General features: G+C 36.1%; 1 protein-coding gene across 5 annotated transcripts in view; it reads left to right on the plus strand.

Annotated features, from left to right (window-relative positions):
- Positions 1 to 18,578, plus strand: part of Mdga2 (MAM domain containing glycosylphosphatidylinositol anchor 2) — a 716,330-nt gene that overhangs the window by 534,689 nt on the left and 163,063 nt on the right. For all 5 annotated transcript variants that reach the window (XM_075947276.1, XM_075947279.1, XM_075947278.1 and 2 more), the window contains exon 7: positions 5,400 to 5,729. In XM_075947276.1, coding sequence (XP_075803391.1) covers positions 5,400 to 5,729 — 330 coding nt within the window. The remainder of the gene's footprint in view (positions 1 to 5,399; positions 5,730 to 18,578) is intronic.

Here is an 18,578-nt window from a genome sequence, read left to right on the forward strand (position 1 = left end):
AACAAATAACTCAGACTTATTACTAACCAGCTCTTACAATATAAATAAACGCATTTTTATTAATCTATGTGCTGCCATGCAGCTTATGGCGTTACCTGTCCTCCATCATATTTGCTCCCTCTCTTTCTTCTTCCCAGCATTCTCTCTTCTCTGAAAATCCTGGCTAGCTATTTGCCAATCAGCTTTTTATTAACAATAAAAGCAACACATTTTCACAGTGTGAAGAAGAATTATTCCACAAGAACTGAATGCAAACAATTAGTATCTGCAAAACAAATTCTTTGAAATGGCCATTTATATTAAGTCTAATGAAAATTGTTGGCTAAATATATAAAATAAAATAAAAAGGATATCATGTTTTGATTCGGGACAATGCAGAAGAATGAAAAGAGGTATTGCTCTGAAGCTGTTCATCATCCCCTAAGGCAGTGGGTGCCTAATTATAAAGGAAGAGACAAAATATACCATTGTTAATTCTATTTCATGTCGTTGCTGATGTAATCTATTTCCAACCGCGTATTCAATTGGCATCTGGTGGGGTTGGAATACACCTCATTTCTCAAACAAATATTTAATTCTCTTTAGCAGAAAATAGAAAAATCAATGCTTTATTCATTTGATGGTTCTGTTAATGATTTTTGGGTCTATTTCTCTCAGTAACAGTTTGTAAAGTTTTTTATCCAGAATTCCACTGAAATTTATGATTAGGTACATCTGGAATGTCTTTTCACTATTTGTGTTCATTAGTTAATTTATGTACTAGGTGTTTGACCTCTACACACATTTGTGTACTATATGTATGCTCACAGAGGCCAGAAGAAGGATCTTATCCCCTGGAACCGATGTTAGAAATGATTGTGAGCTACCATGTGGATGCTGAGAATCAAACCTTGGACCTCTTTATAATCAGTCAGTTCTCATAATCACTGAATTAACACTGTAACCCTATCTTTTTACTAATTTGGCAATTTAGATTGGTAATTAGAGGCTGCTCTGTCTCAATGTCTTTATGAAATAAATTCTTAGCAGAAGTCCAAGAGCAGACAGCTGATAATTTTCATTTCCAAAGAGATACTTTTCCAGTTGCTATGTTTATTGTGTTATCTCCATCTGTTGTTTCAATTGTTATATTAGTACTCTTTATCTAACTTATGAAATAATGAATCAAAAAATCTGTGTTTTGATCTTTTATTATTAGTTCTTCTAGACTTTTATAAAATGTGTTTGGATGATAAATGCCTGCCATCTCTAAACTCTTTCCAGATTCACTTCTTCCACACCCATTCAACTTTATGTCTTTTTTTTCAAGAGCACTTTATGATACCCATATATTCTTGTACATGTGACCTGATATTGGAGCATGGCAGACTTATTAAAGTCTACACTCATATAAAAAAATGACTCTCCTCTGCCAACAGTTGACAACTGCCAATAAGCCCTAAGTAGGGAGGTGAACTTCAAGCTCAATTCCCCTCTTCATGCACTTAGGATGGTGTTACAGAATTTTTAGTATTAAACTAAGAAATTATATTTGGAAAAAGAGATTTCTCCTCTTTTTCAAAGAATACTTTAGTGCTCTATAGTCTTTTAAGTCGACTGGACAACTACTGTACTTAAGCACTTATCTCAGATTGATTTGAACAGGTTGAACTCCTAAATGATAACAAAAATGGCTTTAAATTAGCATTGTTTAATAGACTAGAAATTGTTCACTGAAAAAGAGAGTGTTTAATTGTAAATTAAGGGACCTGCCTCACAGTTTATTAACTAAATTAAGCACTTTATATTTTCAAAGCTCAAACATAATCGCTAATAAGCTATTTCTCACGGTGTGTCTCTGAGCAAGCCTAGTACTATTTTTATACCTCCTATTTTTATGAAGAACACACTTGACCCATAAAAATTAGATAACATATCTAGGGCCTCACAGAAGAAAAAAGATAGTTACAAGTTGCTGTTTACACATGCTACTTTACAAAGCTAGTCTCTTAGCACTCTGAACAAAATGAGTTATAAAAATCCAATAAATTTTAATCTCCCGTTAGTGTGGAAAAGCATACCTCATGTCCACACAATTATATTTTATTTTGTTTAGACTATTTTTCTTCTTTTCCATAATTACTTGTTTAGATACAGGAAAATCATAAAGAAACACAAAATGATTGCCATGCACTGAATGACTCAAACTCTTATTCTGATATCTTTACCTTGATTTGAATAAACAGACCAGTTTGTCCTTTTTTCTTTTGATTTTTGTATCCTTTAGTATGATTGGCTTTGGCTAACTCGTTGAATGATTTTAAACTGAGATCAAATATCTTTTGCATTAAATTTATTGCTTTTGAAACTTATTAAAATATGTTTGATTGTATTGTTATAAAATACTGCAATTACGTATGACATTTAATCTTATTGTAGCTATATAATCTTTAATCTTTTTACTTAGTCTTTTGCAAATAACTTTTCCATGAGTTAAACAGCCTGTAGCATATAATGTGAATATTGATTTCACATGTTTTATCAGGGATTTTTTATTTTGAGTTTAGCACTTTCAATTGAATTTGGCTGAGTAATGTAAAGTGACTCTGGTGTCAATAATACTTTTAATTCATTTCCATGTAAATCACTGAACGGCACAATAGTACTATGTGTTAATTGGATCCCAATCACATGAACACCTAAGTGGGTTTTGCATATTTGTATATGTCAATCAACATACCACTTTGTAAAGAAAATTGTTCCTAATAGTATCCAAATGTACCCTCATATTAGTTGAAAGTTATTTATTAAGTTGATACATATAATTTATTTTTTTCACAATTTTGCTTTAAGTAATAACTCCATTTAAAATTTGTATGTACTTTTAAGGTGAAGTAATGTTTAGAAATAAAATGATATAGATGTCATTACACTAAAAATTAAAACATTCTTGGTATTTTTAATGTTTTTAAAGAAGAGCTATTCTCTGACACCCTAAACTGAATTATGAGTAGAACTATTACTACATTTGAGTTATATGTACACAGTATCTTGTACCTAATATCCTAGCCAATGTGACCACGTTTTAAATTACGTTTTCCTTCTGGAGAAAGTGGATTCAGCTTCAGTGCACATTACTCTAGGGAGTAGACTACGTCAATGTATCATTAGTTTGCCCTGTAGTAACCCACTTATAAAGATAGAGTTTCACAGAAATGAGATTCAAGGATTTTATGTTATTATGAAAAATTCAATAAAAAAATATTAAATGTGCTATAATTATTTGTCATCTGATTTTTCATTAGCATCAAAGCTACATTTAAAAAAAACACTAATTTGTGAAGTTCTTTTGTGTAATTCAGATTTCCTGAAGCCTATAAAGCGTTTCATATGTTTATGTGCCTAGTTTCCCTAGATTAATGCATCATAAGAATGTGATGAAAAAATTGTAATTACGAATTATTGGAAATGAAGACATCATACATTTCCAAAGGGTCCTGATGATTTCTGTATTGTTCATCTCAAATGAATTGAGTGTCTAGTCATGGAGAAGGACCTTACAACAATGTACCGAATACAAAGAGGAATGGAAACACTGTTTTTCATGGTTTTCTCCTTCTCCAGAGACACAGCGCATAAAAGAGAAAACTCTTAAGATGAACAAAAAAGGAACTTATATGGCTTGTGTTTTCAGATTAAAAACTTACTCATCTCTTGTTCTTTCTGTGCACATGTGTTGTCCTTGATCTTTCCAAGAGTAACTGAGGGAACTTGTGTTAGGTTCAATGAAGTCATGCAAATGCTGTAGTGTAGCCTCTTACGTTTGCAGGTCCACTGCAGACACTTGACTTCTGAAAGTATCCCTGTGCTTGTAGCTTCGAGGTTAAAAGTAGATGTCCAATATTTTATTCTGATACAACTCCACTGTATAAATTAAACTTCACATGCAGGGAGGCCAATATCAAGTTGAAGGAAAACACAAAAAATAATGTTAAACAAATAGTACGTCCATATGAGAAGCAGCTGTAACAGAAATAGTTTATTCCCTTTTGGTTCTACACTCTCAAGCCAAGTTCAGGCCTCTAGGAAGCCATAACTCCCACCCCAGCCACATTCAGTCCACCATAAGGCAAAATCCAATTATTGCTATCACTGACCCTGGACTCAGAATTTCTGTTGTGAGGACAGAGCATGGCAGGCATTCTGGGTCATCTGCAAGGAGTTCTCTTAGTCTTCTCCAAGAAAGAGTCAACCTTGTTTTAACTGAACCATCTGCAAACTGTGGGGTTAGGAGAATGTTTTGCAGATGTAGTAGTTCCCCCACTGCCAGTTCATATTTCGTAAGTATCTAGAAATGATTCGTAAGAATAAATGGACTCAAGTCTTACTAAACCAGCTTTGGTCAGAATGTAGATATGATCTCAGAGGAAGTTTCCTTTATCTCAATATGAAATTTGTAGAGCATGTGTAATAGCTTGGGAAATTATGGAGCTGTGATAGCATAATATAAAAAAGGTATTAGGTTTATTTTATAAACACTAATGCCCTATGATTTTAGGTAAACTGTTTTCATTTCCATGGTTCATTTATTTATTTATTTTTTTAATTTGTCGAGACAACGTTTCTCTGTAGCGTTGGAGTCTGTCCTGGAAATAGCTCTTGTAGACTAGCCTTGAGCGCACAGAGATCCGCCTGTCTCTCCTATGGTAAAAATATTTAATCCTAGTATAGCATAGTTAAATACAGTTGTCATAGTTAGCTGATGTTGACATTGCGATCCACCTAGAAAGAGGAAACTTCACTTGAAGTGTTGCCTACATTGAATTGGTTTGTGGACGTGTCTATGGGACATTTTCTTAAACGCTGTTTGAGGTAGGAGGGCTCAGGCCACTGTGTGTGATGTCATGCCGGGGCAGGTAAGTCTGGATTGCATAAGAAGAGTTGCCAAGCAAGCCAAAGGGAGCAAGCAAGCCAGTAAGCAATTCTGTTTTCCATGGTCTTTGCCTGAGTTCCTGTTCTGGGTTCTTGCTTCCCTCAATAATGGCTTGTAAGTGTAACAGGAAATACAACCATCCTTTCTCCAAGTAGATTTTGGTCAGTGTTTTACTCCCCAACAACAGAAACCTACCTGGAGCAACAATTGTGAGTAGAATTCAAATAGTATTTTCTCTATTAATGTCAAGCATTATCTGATGTATAAAAATCAATACTGAGGATCTTTAAATGGGTTCACATTTAGATTTTTTCTAGAGTACCTATTAAAATTTATAGTGTAAATAATGAAAAATTAGCAAAGAAGCATATGCTCATCCTATTTTGCTTTGCTTTATTATTTCAGCCCAGACACGATTACCTAGAGTGACGGAATCCCCACAATCATGAAGGTAACACTAACTCCTTGTGGAATTTTTATGTTTTAGCCTTAAAAAAAGGACGATTTTGGATCACTCCTGATCCTTATCACAAAGATGACAACATCCAGATTGGGCGTGAGGTGAAAATATCTTGCCAAGTAGAAGCTGTTCCTTCTGAGGAGTTAACATTTAGTTGGTTTAAAAATGGTCGTCCATTAAGAAGTTCTGAGCGGATGGTTATTACACAGACTGACCCTGATGTATCCCCCGGAACAACAAATTTGGATATCATTGATTTAAAATTCACGGACTTTGGAACTTACACATGCGTGGCCTCTCTGAAGGGAGGAGGAATATCTGATATCAGTATTGACGTTAATATTTCCAGCAGTACAGGTAAGAGGCTCGCTCATGGTGCCAAATGCTTTTAAAATGATTTGAGTTGGGTGAAATCATTGAAGCTAAGAAATCATTACTTTTGAAATCAAATCTAAATCCTACCATCCTAAATATCTAGTAAATATTTGAATTGAGACATTTCTGCTTTTCTTTTTATTTCAATTTAAATGAGATTTTATAAAAAAAACTGTAAATAAAATCAGTAGCAGTATAAAGTTTTTCCCAAGCTTTAAGTAAAATTGCCCCAGCTTTTTTACATTAACCACAGTCCCCATAGCATTAAAAATCATATTAGTAAAGTTTAACCAGCCACTAAAGCTGAAGCATTTTTCTAAATTTAAAATATAATGAAACTACTTGTATCTAAGGCATGAACCTTGAGAAGTAATTTAAGAGGGTTTAAATAAACATACATAAGAAATGTGCTTTCTACTAGAGGAAAACTTTTCTTACAGCTGTTGCCAGGCAGAACTTCTTATAGAATACCATGGTAGTATACCCTCACAGAGAAAATAGCCAAATGCAAAAATCTATTTTAGGGGAATTCTTTTCAAGTTAAAAATGAGAGCGTGTTATCCTTTTCTGTTGTTTAAAGTGTTCTGTTTAGATGAGGGGAAGTCCAGGGATTTTAGGAGAGGACGGGCCAGGTTAATTCTCAGGGTGTTTTAAAGACCTGTGTGTACTTTGCCAATCTGTTACCAGATTGTTTTAACTGAAGATTCTAACACAGTGCTGGGTGGAAACTATAAATTGAACTCATAGAGCTTCGTTACAGGAGAAAAGCTCCGTGTTTGCAGGTGCTGAACAGCTGGCTTCTCCTTTCCAGTCCGGCAGCATTTTGATTCTTAGACATGTTTGATTTGCATGCAACTGTGTGCCTTCTCTTGGTTCCCATGGAAGTTCACACCGGATTGGTTTTACTACCTAAAGTCTGTATGAAAGGCTGAAAATGTTCTCTTGTGTTCTGTAATTCTTTGTTCTAAAGTGTATCCAGCATGTGTTAGAAATGGTTAGGAAGTTAGAATGGTAAAAGTAATTGGATTTGGATATGGATCCTATCCTAGCTTAGGCAAAGCCTCTTTCTATCTACCTGACCTGTAAATATTTGAACTAGTGTGATCAGATAGATTTATTTATGATTTCAATGGAAAACTGTTGGTACATATTTATTCAATCAACAGATATCCATGAATAGCCTACATCAGTATGGTAGGCATCATTGTACTAAGTGACATCCATGGGTGATTTCCCTGTAAAAGTAAGAAAATTTCCAAGGTCATTCGCATTTATTTTTGAAGGGAAACTCTCCAGAATTTTTTACCCATCTATATCACTCTACATTGTTTGTTTCTCCTGTTTTGTTCACTCATCTCTTGTTTGAGAACTCATCGGCGCGTGTGCACACACACACACACACACACACAGGGGGGGGGGGGGGAATCACTGCTTTTATTTAACAGAATCATTTGAGAAAAACATGGTTTATTGGCTGTTCAAATTAAACAAAATAGATCACAGAAAAAAATGAGATTTGTAAAATTATTACTAGAATATGTTCTGATATCCACTTAAATACTATGTCTGCATCTTGGTGTCTGAGTCTTAAGTATTGTGGATGACAAAGTAGAAATGTTCAACCTCAACTTATAAAATCCCCAGAGATTCTAAAAGAAAAATTCAAGTTGGCCACCAAACAGGTTTTTGTTCATGAAGACCCTACTATATATTTGTAATAAATTATCTCACTCTTTGTTTGGTTTCTAAAGGCCACAGCACTAGAAATAAGAAGCAGTGTTATGAGTTTTAGAAACACACTCTGTCTTTTCTTTCCTGTTACACACAGATCTGATGCCTTCTGTGAGGAACTCTGTGAAGACTAGATTTTGTCTCTACTGTTCAGTGTAGTCTCAGCATTAGGTAAAATACATGGTACATAGTCAGAACTCAATAGATAGCTGTTTAAAGCAACTATAATCTAATTTATGAATCTAACACTCTACTGTTACTGTCTTTTCTTATTCTATCTCGGTAGTACAAACACTGTTGCCCTTGTTATTCTTTCTCAATTTTCTACTGATATGACAAAAAGTTCTTCAATAGATATGTGTATAATTTGATTTAATGTTTCAGCCTCAGGACAAGATGGATGTTCTAATTTGTCTAATAAAACTAAAAATGTAAGTTTTTTTTGAAAATTGCTAAGGTATTAGTGTGCAAAAAAATCAAAGCATTAAGCCAAGTTCAGGAACAATGGATTTTATTTGAAAACAGAACTATTATATTCTTCAGTCTGGACACCCAGAAAATCGCATTTTGAGAGAAGGAAAAGAGAAGATAATCTTAAACTAACAAGTGTGTCTCTCTTCATGCTGAAACAGTCTTGTTTTTCATATTACCTCCAGTGCAATGACACACCAGGGTAGATTATACAGTTCTCGTGGATGACATTTTGGGATTCTACTCATACCATTAAAAACATTATCTCCACATTATATAATTCTGCACTGAAAATGGCACTTGAATATGAAAACAGATATGTTACAAGGCAGAGTTTGACTAAGGAGGTTGCACAAGCTGTAGCACAGAAGAAAGTCTCAGACTTTGTCAATTTAACAAAACAACTGAGAATAGAAAAATTTAAATGAATTGGTTGAGTGAGTAAATCAAAGAAAATGGAGCAATTGTTAATGATATAAATAACAGGACATGTGGTTCCATTATAAAAAGCCTGTACTACAAAAACGACAATCAAAAATACCTACATGCCTTCTCAATTTGGGGGTTTCTTAATTATCACCATTTGAGAAAGTTTAACAGTGGCCAAATGGTCAGTGGTTTTATTATAGTTAAGCATTTTTTACGTTAAATTTACATCATTTTAGGTTACATTTTTTAATTCATTCTAAACTTTCTGAGCCTGGAATTACACAGGAGTCTACCATAAATTCTCAGTTGTTACTGTGTTTTAAGAGGTGTATACATGATGCTTAATAAGATGAGGATTTGTTGCCCTGAGATCTTTCTGCAATAGCCCAGAAATCTTTCTTTAATCACAGACCCATAGTCAGCATGTGTGTTTGACGATACTTAAGACTGATTGAACTGAAAAATAACCCTGAAGGCAACCTGTAGTTTGCAGAATTATTAATGGTATTATTAATGGTTTTAAAAGACAATGATGTCGGAAAATGAGTTATATTTAGTTATATTAAAACTCTGGAGTGGCTATGTCTATTTCAGGGTTATTCATGCATTTATAGGATACTAAAAGCTACAATCTACATGACATTAATTATATATTACTTTCTAATTATTTCAATGTTAACAAACACACAGAATGTTCTGTAAGTTTGCACAGTATTCTTGTTGTAGCCATTTGCTGTTTTCTCAATTTAAATAGCCATTCATTTCCAATTCCATTACTAAATTCTTTCTGTGTTGGGCTCTGTACCATATGGAGATGATTCAGACAGACATTGCTCTTAGGTCATGCAATGAAGAGTACCCAGGAGCATGATATAGTCTGCAGTAGGCAGATACTGTACTTGAACTTTGACCAGATTTCTTTAGATGCCCTGAGTGCTCCTGCAGTGTAGACACAGGACAGTCTCAGAGAGAGTTTAGATTGGATTTGAATCTTAAAGGAAGCAGAAGAAGCAAACAAACGATGGGGAAAGTCTCAGAAATGGGAAAACTGTATTTATGTCATATTTATAGCATTGGCATTGATCTGAGAAAATCACGACTGTTCATTCTAGTCTTAATATGTTGAAACTATATTTTAGGCTAGACTTCAGGTAACTTAAGGTATTTTATGTGCACCACTGTAAATGTCTCCATTGCAGATTTAAATATATCGAATTCTAAATGTCACTGTTCAATTTTGTGAGCTATAGATTCTTCATTCACCTCCTAAAGAAAAATGCAAGCAAATTTAAGCCTAAATTATCAGCAGCTCAAATCAAATTCTGAGAATATCATTAAAGAGCTGTTCTTCCTTTCTGTGAGCATAATTGGCAGAGTAGAATTTTTGTTTTCTTAGGTTTTTCTTTAAAACATTCCACTACTTCAACCCCTCACTTCATAGTGAAGGCTCTGGGGCTGATGAGCATGCACGCGTTCCTTCACAGGACTCAACAAGCATGTGTTTATAGTAAACTCAGAGATATGTATATCAGGCCTTGAAAGTTAAAGGAAAATCAGTTTCCTTTGGAACTCATGGTGAGCAAATACAGACTCAGCACGGAATTGCAGGCTTGTGGTTCCTCTCTTAGTCAGAGTACAAGGGAATTTTATGTGGCAGAAAGAGGTACAAGATTGTGTGGGGTAATCAAGATACAGAGACATAAGTGCACAAGCCCAATGATAACCACCTGGAAATGACTTCACAATTTCAGCTTGCTGCTGGCCATCTAGTTACTCTGGAAGAGAGCAAATGTCTGCACAGGTACGATGATAGTGCTAGTTAGCTTGGGGCTGTGGTGCACAATGAATGAGAATCAGAAGCGAACATGAGAGCAAAGAAAAAACTCATTAAGCCCATTTCATTGGATATGTTTCTTTGTTGTTGTTGTTTTTTCTATTTAAAAAGGAAAGAAAGTGGCCTAGGGAATTATTCTGATTAAAAGTGTATTCATCCAGAATGACTGTAGTGAGGGCTGGAGTTCTTCCGCTAAAAAAATTGAACTCTTACATGAACGTGAAAAATAATGCTTTGGTCATAAGAAAACACCTGCAGTTAAGATTTATAAATTCGTGCCCAAGTCAGTAGACAGAGAAAAAATAATTTACCTTTTTAATTCCCGAACATAAAATCTATGAACCTTGAACTGATGCCAGAGCCAAGGACTGGTAAAGAGCTGGGTAGCAGTTGTCAGCTTCTCTAGCAGTGCATGTGGTTCAGATACAGCTATTTTACTCTGCTGAATATTCTACTGATTATAACAGCTAAGCTACCTTAGTGAATAAATGGGCAGAGCTGCACTAAAACTTTCTTTTTCAAATGAGGGAACAAGGATATGTGCCCAGCGATCATAGTATGCTGACCTCTAAGATATAATATTGCAACCATATTTATTAAAAGGACAGAACTAAACAGATGGGCTATGTGGGATTGCTAAAAATTAAGTTGAACTACTATTTACCTATGAAAACACCATCACATCCCTTGTAAAGATTGATGCAAAACCTCAGACTTCCCCTGGATTTCCTTCAAATGCACGTTTTACTGACTACCTTGCTAAGCGGACTGCTTTCTGCTAGAGTGGTACACACTGTTGAACTAAGTATGCTGCAAATATTCCGGAGGTTATTTTATGATTGCTCAAGTCCTCGGGCTTTATCCATGACGTGGAATTTTTTTCTGTTGCTGATGTTACACTGTTTATAACTCTTCCATCCCTCTGTTCATGTGAGTATGTAAGAACAGAGAGATGTAATGCATGCATGTGCGCACGCACTCCCCCCCCACACACACATGGCTTAAAAGACATATTAACAAAAATTATTAGCTACACCATTACTAAAAGTGAAATAAAAAATTAACACTTTTGAGGCCATGTCATCTTTTTTTTTCGATGGCTGACTGACCGCTTCCACATCATCCTCAGGCAGGATTGCTTTCCTGCAAGTTAAACTCAATCCTTAAGTCATAAAGATTGACTCTTGTATTTATTTCCAGGTAGTTTTACTGGACTTAAGTCACCACCTGTGATCTTAGCAGAGTTCAGCCACTCACCCTTCATAAACAAATTAAAGGAACCAAATTAATAGTGAAAAATCAAAAAGGGAAGATTCAATATGGCCATACTGTGAAGAAGGACAGACATCCAGTGAGAGTCAAGACAGAATTACGGGTTTAAAGGAAAAGCAAACTGCTCAATGGAGCAGTCTTTTACATTGTCTCCGTTCCCCGTCTCTCCTATAAGACCATGTGTCAAGATGTAAATCTTCATCTAATGAGAAGGCAGTTTCCTCCTCTAGATGCCCTGAAGGTTCTAGCTTTTCCCTCTCTCAGCAGGAGTTTCCTGATAAAAATACTAATTTCTTTGGTTTCATTCCCTCGATTTTGTGATAACCAAGGAAGAGAGCACCTAGTACGTCCTTTGAGCATTTTAATTCCTATTAGTTTGCTATACCATTCCTGGGTGAAGGATAACGTTTAGCCATGGTAACAGTGGGACGATTTTCTCCTGCAAACAGTAGAGCTCCTTTTGTGGCCTTTCCTGTCTTCCTCCTTACAAACTGACCTCTTCTCCAGAGTGAAAAGGGGCATAGTTGCAGAGGGTAAGGCCTGAAGAGCAGCCTGAGCTCAACTCTACCTATTAGTGGTAGAGTTTTAAGAGGCCATTTTGTTCAGTGAATTTCCCAGGGAGCCACTGGACTACAACACTGCTCTTACCAAGTCTCTATGTGCACAGACTAAAGAAATTTTCAACTCAGGGTGCAAACCGAGATGCATCGTTTTCATCTGTCTTTTGGAAAGAACAGTATGCATGTCAATCAGTGTTACAGAGGATCGTTATATAATTCGTATTGAGCTACATAATCTTTCCAAGAAGAATGTCTTACTGTTAGCATTGTTTATTTGAGGAAAAGGTTTTGTTTCATAAATGTCTTTTATTTAAAATCTGAAAGCTCTGTATTAAAATTTAAAATGCTTCCAAGAATTATTAAACACTTATCAGAGTTCTGCTGACTTGCATTAGTCTTGTATAGTTTAGTGTGGGGTACAGAAACAAATCAAAAGTAAAAGCTGGCTGGCATTTACCTGCATTCTGGGTTTGAACTGGTAATATAGTTGGCTAACATGGTAAATAAAAGTAGCAAATTTTTCTTAATATTTTAGTTTCATGCCAGTTTTTCACATAGAATATTTTATTTAATCATTCTTATTGTAGATCTGCTGGAGACTGTGGCTCCTAAAGCCATTGTTCCATTTCTTCTGTTTTTTCATTCGACTTTCAAATGGTCAAGAAAGCATTGAATATTTTAGAATAAAAACACCTTCTAAAGGTTTGCTAAGTGCCCTGTTAAAATGTACTGAATGATTTAAAAGACATTGCTAAACAACACAAAATAAACATCAGGCATGGCAGGAGAAAACCCTTTAGCTGAAAATACACTAACGTTTTGGAATGTTCTGACTCAAGACAAAAAAATCTCCCACAATACTGAGCGCAGTATATGTGCCCTGGAAATCAAATGTTGAGGAGCAGAGTTAACTGAAAACGAAAGTGATAGGAAGTGGTAAGTGCCACACCAAGAACTAATAATTGTCTCACAATTGTAGAAATAATTAATGAATTCAGTGCACAATCAATCAAAATATTTGCTAAATAATTATAATAGAAAAGTGGCAATGGAAAGAAATAAAATTCCATAGACTCTAGTTAATAATATTCCAGTGTGTTTACACTGAATTCCCTTAATAACTGACAAAGTGTGACATTTGCTTTAATGTGTTACCAAAGTTTATGAAAATGCACAGGACAGTGCCCGACCCTGACCAGCAGGAATCCTGAAGGATAGTTGGCCACTGACCTGGAGGGGAATGAGACACTCCCTTTGAAACATAGAGAGGAACCTTGTAAGGAAGGATAGCTTTAAGTAAGATTAAGAGTCCTCATTCTTGAGAAGACTAGAGACAGGGACCCAGAAAAGGTCCTTCAAGAAAATCCCAGGGAAAAAGAGAATTCCTGGCTGTATTATAATATTTGAGGTGGGTTAGGGAAGGGTCTATGTTTCATGGTATGGTTCAGCATAGCCTACAGGTAGCATCATAGGCCATCGTAGATCTTACATGAAATGGCAGTTGTACTAGTTATCTTTTCAGTAGCACTTACAGGAGTGACAGGGAATTTTAAACCAATTTTATTTGCAAATTTTATTTGCAAATTGTGTTGAGAGACATGGATCTCTGTGAGTTGTAGACCAGCCTGGTCTACAAAGAGAGATCCAAGACAGCCAGGGCTGTTACACTGATAGACCCTATCTTGAAAAAACAAACAAACAAACAACAACAAAAAATTGGTCTGTGAACTTTAGTCATTTTTATATTTTAATTTTTGTCTATAAAATCCCTGCAATTATCTGAAAACACTCAACCCTTCCAAATATCAGAATGAAGTCTTTACCTTAAAAGTTATAGTTTAACCTATAATTTAAAAAAAATAATTGATGAGATACAAGTAATGATGCCTAAATTATGCTTTCTATAGGCTTGGTCCTTTTCTTCTTTAAAACGTTTTAAATTAAATTTTGTTTATGATGTGTGTGGTATGCATGTGGGCGTATGTGTGTAGGTGTACATGTGTGTTAAGGCCCAGCATTGTCCTCACTTTTTTCCTAGATTTCAGTCTACTTTTTAACTTTTTGGCTTACTTCCTATTGAGGTAGTATCCCTCCTTTAACCCAGAGGGGCCACTTTGAGATAATATAGCTAGCTAGTTTGTCCCAGGAATCACTGTCAGTGCCTCCCTAGTGCTGGTATTTCAGGCTGCTGCCTCTGGCAGGATTCCATGTAGGTACCAGGGATGAGAATGCCAATCCTCACACATGCACGGCAAACACCTTGTCTGATGCAATCAGTGGGGAGCACGTGGATTACAAATAGCAAAATGCAGATTCATCTAATAAGGACTGAGAAATTAGTTCCACAGTTTGCATATAAAGTTATCCTCGCCGTCAATCACCTGGGTTAACAATAATTATGATAGTTATCTTAACTAGCAGATAAGGAATAAATGTTTCCCTCCATTTATTGTGAAGAGTGGATTATACACTAGGGTTTGTTATTTTAAAGTTATAGTACCAGGGCCACCCCTGGCTTTTCCTAAGAGGAGAACATAAGGTTTGAGGAGTGGTATTGTGTTGCTAAACAGACAACTATGAATGTGATCAGCTGAACAACAAACACATTGCTGTTCTAACACTAGGCCACTGAGGGAAATGGGAAACTTTGCTGAGTGCCTCCAGAGTTCGAAGACCGAACCTAGTTGTTTTCTGTATGAGAGCAAAGTCTCTGAGGATTCAGGCAGCAGGTGGAACAGTTGCAGCCTACAGACGATTTGTTGTTTTGAGGTGAGAGTTTATGCTGTACTCTATTCTAGAGTGGAACTCGCTACACTGTTTAAAGCGGCTTTGAGCTCCTGGCACTCGTCCTGCCTCAGTCTGCCAGATGCAGAAATTACTCACATGAACCACCCACCATACATGGCTTCAGAAACCAAAACAGACCTTCCTTTATATCTTCCTTTATATCTGTTTGTTTGTTGTGATGCTGGAGCTTTAGCCAAAGACGTATGCATACTATACAAGCCCTTTACTGAACTGTCTCCTGAGATTTTTAAAAATTTTTTCATGGATTTCTTTTATTTTATGTGTATGAGTGTTTTGCTTGTGTGTGAGTGTACATGTGTGCACCCCATGCATGCAGTTCCCAAAGAGACCAGAAGAGGGCATAAAATACTGCTGGAACTGGAATTAAAGATGTGAGCCCTGATGTGGTTGCTGGGCATTGATCCTGGGTCTTCTAGAAAACCTCTTGGCCACTGAGCCATATCTCCAGTGCCTCCCCTGGAGAGTTAAGTATCATTTTGTAGTTGGCAAAGTCAGAAGTCAGAGGTATGTATTTCAAGAGTTACAAGACAGAGTATAGAAATAAGATTAATACAAAGATACCCCTAACACATTATTGTGCAAACACGTACATTGGGTTATCTGAAGTAATTAATTATGGGATTATTTATTTTTTGTTAAATAACAGTAAAATTTGGAAAAGATAATAGAAAAGTATAGAAAATCCTTAAAGTGAAATTTGGGTCTTATAACCAGAGGTTTCATATAGTCTGAATATTTTTAAATAAATTTAAAAAATATAAGTGGGTTTCAGGCTCAATGTCTTGTTTCATAAAATGTTTAAATTCTTTCTTTATATTTTAGTTTTGTCTGTCTGAGTGTGGAGACCGTTGTTTTGTTTTGCACCAGGATTTTACCGATTGCTGTTTACCCTAGCACTCATTGTGTAGATTAAGATGGCCTCAAACTCATAGAGATTGGCTTAATCCCTAAGTGCTGGAATTAAAGGAAGATTCTGCCATGTCCTGCAATTATTTATTTTTAGGTAATTAAAAATAAACACGAAATGACTCACAAATTTGCATAAGGTGCTTGGACAGAGAACATGGTAATGTTCTCTATTGTTGTGACTTAGTGTTTTGACTCCCACAGAACAACTGCAGTGATTTCTGACTGTCTATATTGCTGACATAGTTTGGAACATCCATTATACACTGCATTCCCTACTATCTTTTTCTTTATGGAGAGTGAAAGGGGGCTCAGAAGTTTAGAAAATTGGTTCTCACTAAAGCTATCTCCTACCATGAGCTGTTCACCTCAGACATCGAATGCAGTATTGAACTCACCTCACATTTTAAGGTTACCTCCTTCTCCTTTCGTGCCTCTGGCCATTCTGATTGGCATGCCTTTGACACAGGCCTTGTCCGGGTGTCTTTCTTTGGATGCGTTTTAGGATTCTACTGAGGATGGACCAGAAAACGATGAGGGTAGAATGCCACTCTGAGGAGTATTAGGAAGGTAGAGCCTGCACCCAGTCTCTTATGCCATTCACATAGTGAGAGGCCTTACCTATTTTCTGCAGTGGACACATATTGAACCATCATGAGGGTACCACTGAGCCATCTCACTAGCCCTAAGGGTTGGGTTTTTAAGTGCACCTGTATTCGGAGAGTGTATATATACAGCTGTAGTTTAAATATCAGCAGTATTTCTGGAAAACTTAAAGTACATTGATAGAGATTACATTATCTATGTTTAAGATATATGTTTTAAAATTTCTTTGCATCATCATATTAGGCTTTTAAAGTTTATGAATGCTACTTAGGCAGCATAAAGAGTGAATACATGTCTCAATCTTCTTAAATAATACACTGAGGGTTTTGAAAGCTGGATAACACATACATGAAATAGAGACATCAACATTTTTCAATAAGTATGATCTTTAGAGTATTTATTACATTATAAATTCTAAGCTAATCACTAAAGTTAGAATGCGGGACACATTTTATCAGGTATTGTGGTTTCACTTACATTTTATTGAATTCATTGATTTCTTGACAGTTTCATTTGTGTATATGGTACATTCAACTTAACACTCCAACAGTATGTCCTGCCCTTTTGTTTTGGTTTGTGACCCTCTTATTGTAAGTCCAGCAGTCTGAGTGGCCACGGTTTTGAAACTGTCTATAGGAATCAGCTGTACTCTCCATTTGGTAGTCAATTGAAGATGACAATTGCCCAAACCTTGGTTCTGAGAGGATAAGGTTTGTGAGCTTCTCCCCATCCATAATTGTCTAGGAAGAGACCCACTCTTTTGCAGGCCCAGTGCAAGGCATTCAGTTGTTTTGAGATTGTTGTGTTTGGAAAAGCATTTCATACCCTGAAGATAAAGTATTTCTCATCTAGAAACCACAGCCTTGGAACCATGTGTCATTTTCCTCATGGCTCCTCAGTAGTGACACAAGAGGTTGGATACAGATCGATCAATGGGCAGAATTGCATTTGTCACACAAACACCAGTGGATTGAGCTTACTTAATGAGATTTGGATCTATAAATAGGTACCATGGGACAGGTAATTCTGGTGGGTATACAAGTTTGAGAAGTCTTCTAATATGGCTGACTATGAAGACCCATTGGGGGACAGTTCAGGTTCAGGACTGTGTGCTCCACAAGGATGGAGAGCAAAGGTTTTCAGGGTACAGGAAAAGCTGATAAGACTAGGTTACTCCCAAGTCCATGAAAGTCAATATTTCAGAACTCCCCAAGTTTTGTAGATCCTTCAGTAACAATGAATAGATTAAAATTTGTAAAAGGAAACCTTTTAAAGAGATGGTTTGCATATTACAACATACATGGGAAGTTTAAAAGTATAAAAAATAAAATGGCAAGTGGACCAATGTCTTTTTCCAAAATGCACTTAGCATGAATTACAAACGACTGTAAAAGTTACATTAGTAGTACACTTTTACCAAGTCTGTCTAAGTAATATTTGTAAGCAATATTCTTCAGTTGACATTTTAACAGAAATCTTCTTGTTTGAAAATAAACTACAACATAAAACATACCTCACAAAAACCTTAGATCAGAATGAGTCGCCACAATCGACGGCATTATATACGCCTCAGTGCGGTTTTGAAATTGGGTCCATATTTTTAGAGCTGCATTCTGCACCTCTCAGAAACGCAAAATGCATCGTAAGATGCACGCTTGCTGCCATGCAATATTTGTTAGTGAGGACTCCGTGTGTTATATGCAAACTCTCCTCCTATTTCCTTTTAATTGGCCAGTCATCAGCCAGCAGATCTGTTAATTAAACCTCATTTGCTCTCAGGAACATGTGGCCGTGATCTGAGGAGGGAACATTGCGTTCGCTGGTCCTTTCATTTTACTCTTGATAAGGCATAAAGGAGCCACCTCCGTCTCATGTCAAAATGTTTATTAGGATGGCAATCGTATCTATTTCCAGAGAATCAGGCATCGCCGGTGGGGCCCAATCGGGGCTGTAATTAGGGAATTTGTAAACTACAGGCATTGTCCGCAGTGATCATTTATAAGAGGCCTAACAGTGTCACATGGGTTCTATAAAGAGACAAAAGGCCTTTTCGTGGTACAAGTAAATTGATTTTTTTCTAGCCATTCTGTGTTGAAGAGTTTAGTGGTGTGAGCAGCAGTTGCTGCAGAAAATAAAATAAATTTTAGATTGTTTTGAAGCATCTCTTTACCACGCTTTTACAAAACATGTTTGGTATATGATTAATCGTCTGCC

This window comes from Microtus pennsylvanicus, chromosome 14, assembly GCF_037038515.1.
Source record: "Microtus pennsylvanicus isolate mMicPen1 chromosome 14, mMicPen1.hap1, whole genome shotgun sequence".
Lineage (NCBI taxonomy): Eukaryota > Metazoa > Chordata > Mammalia > Rodentia > Cricetidae > Microtus > Microtus pennsylvanicus.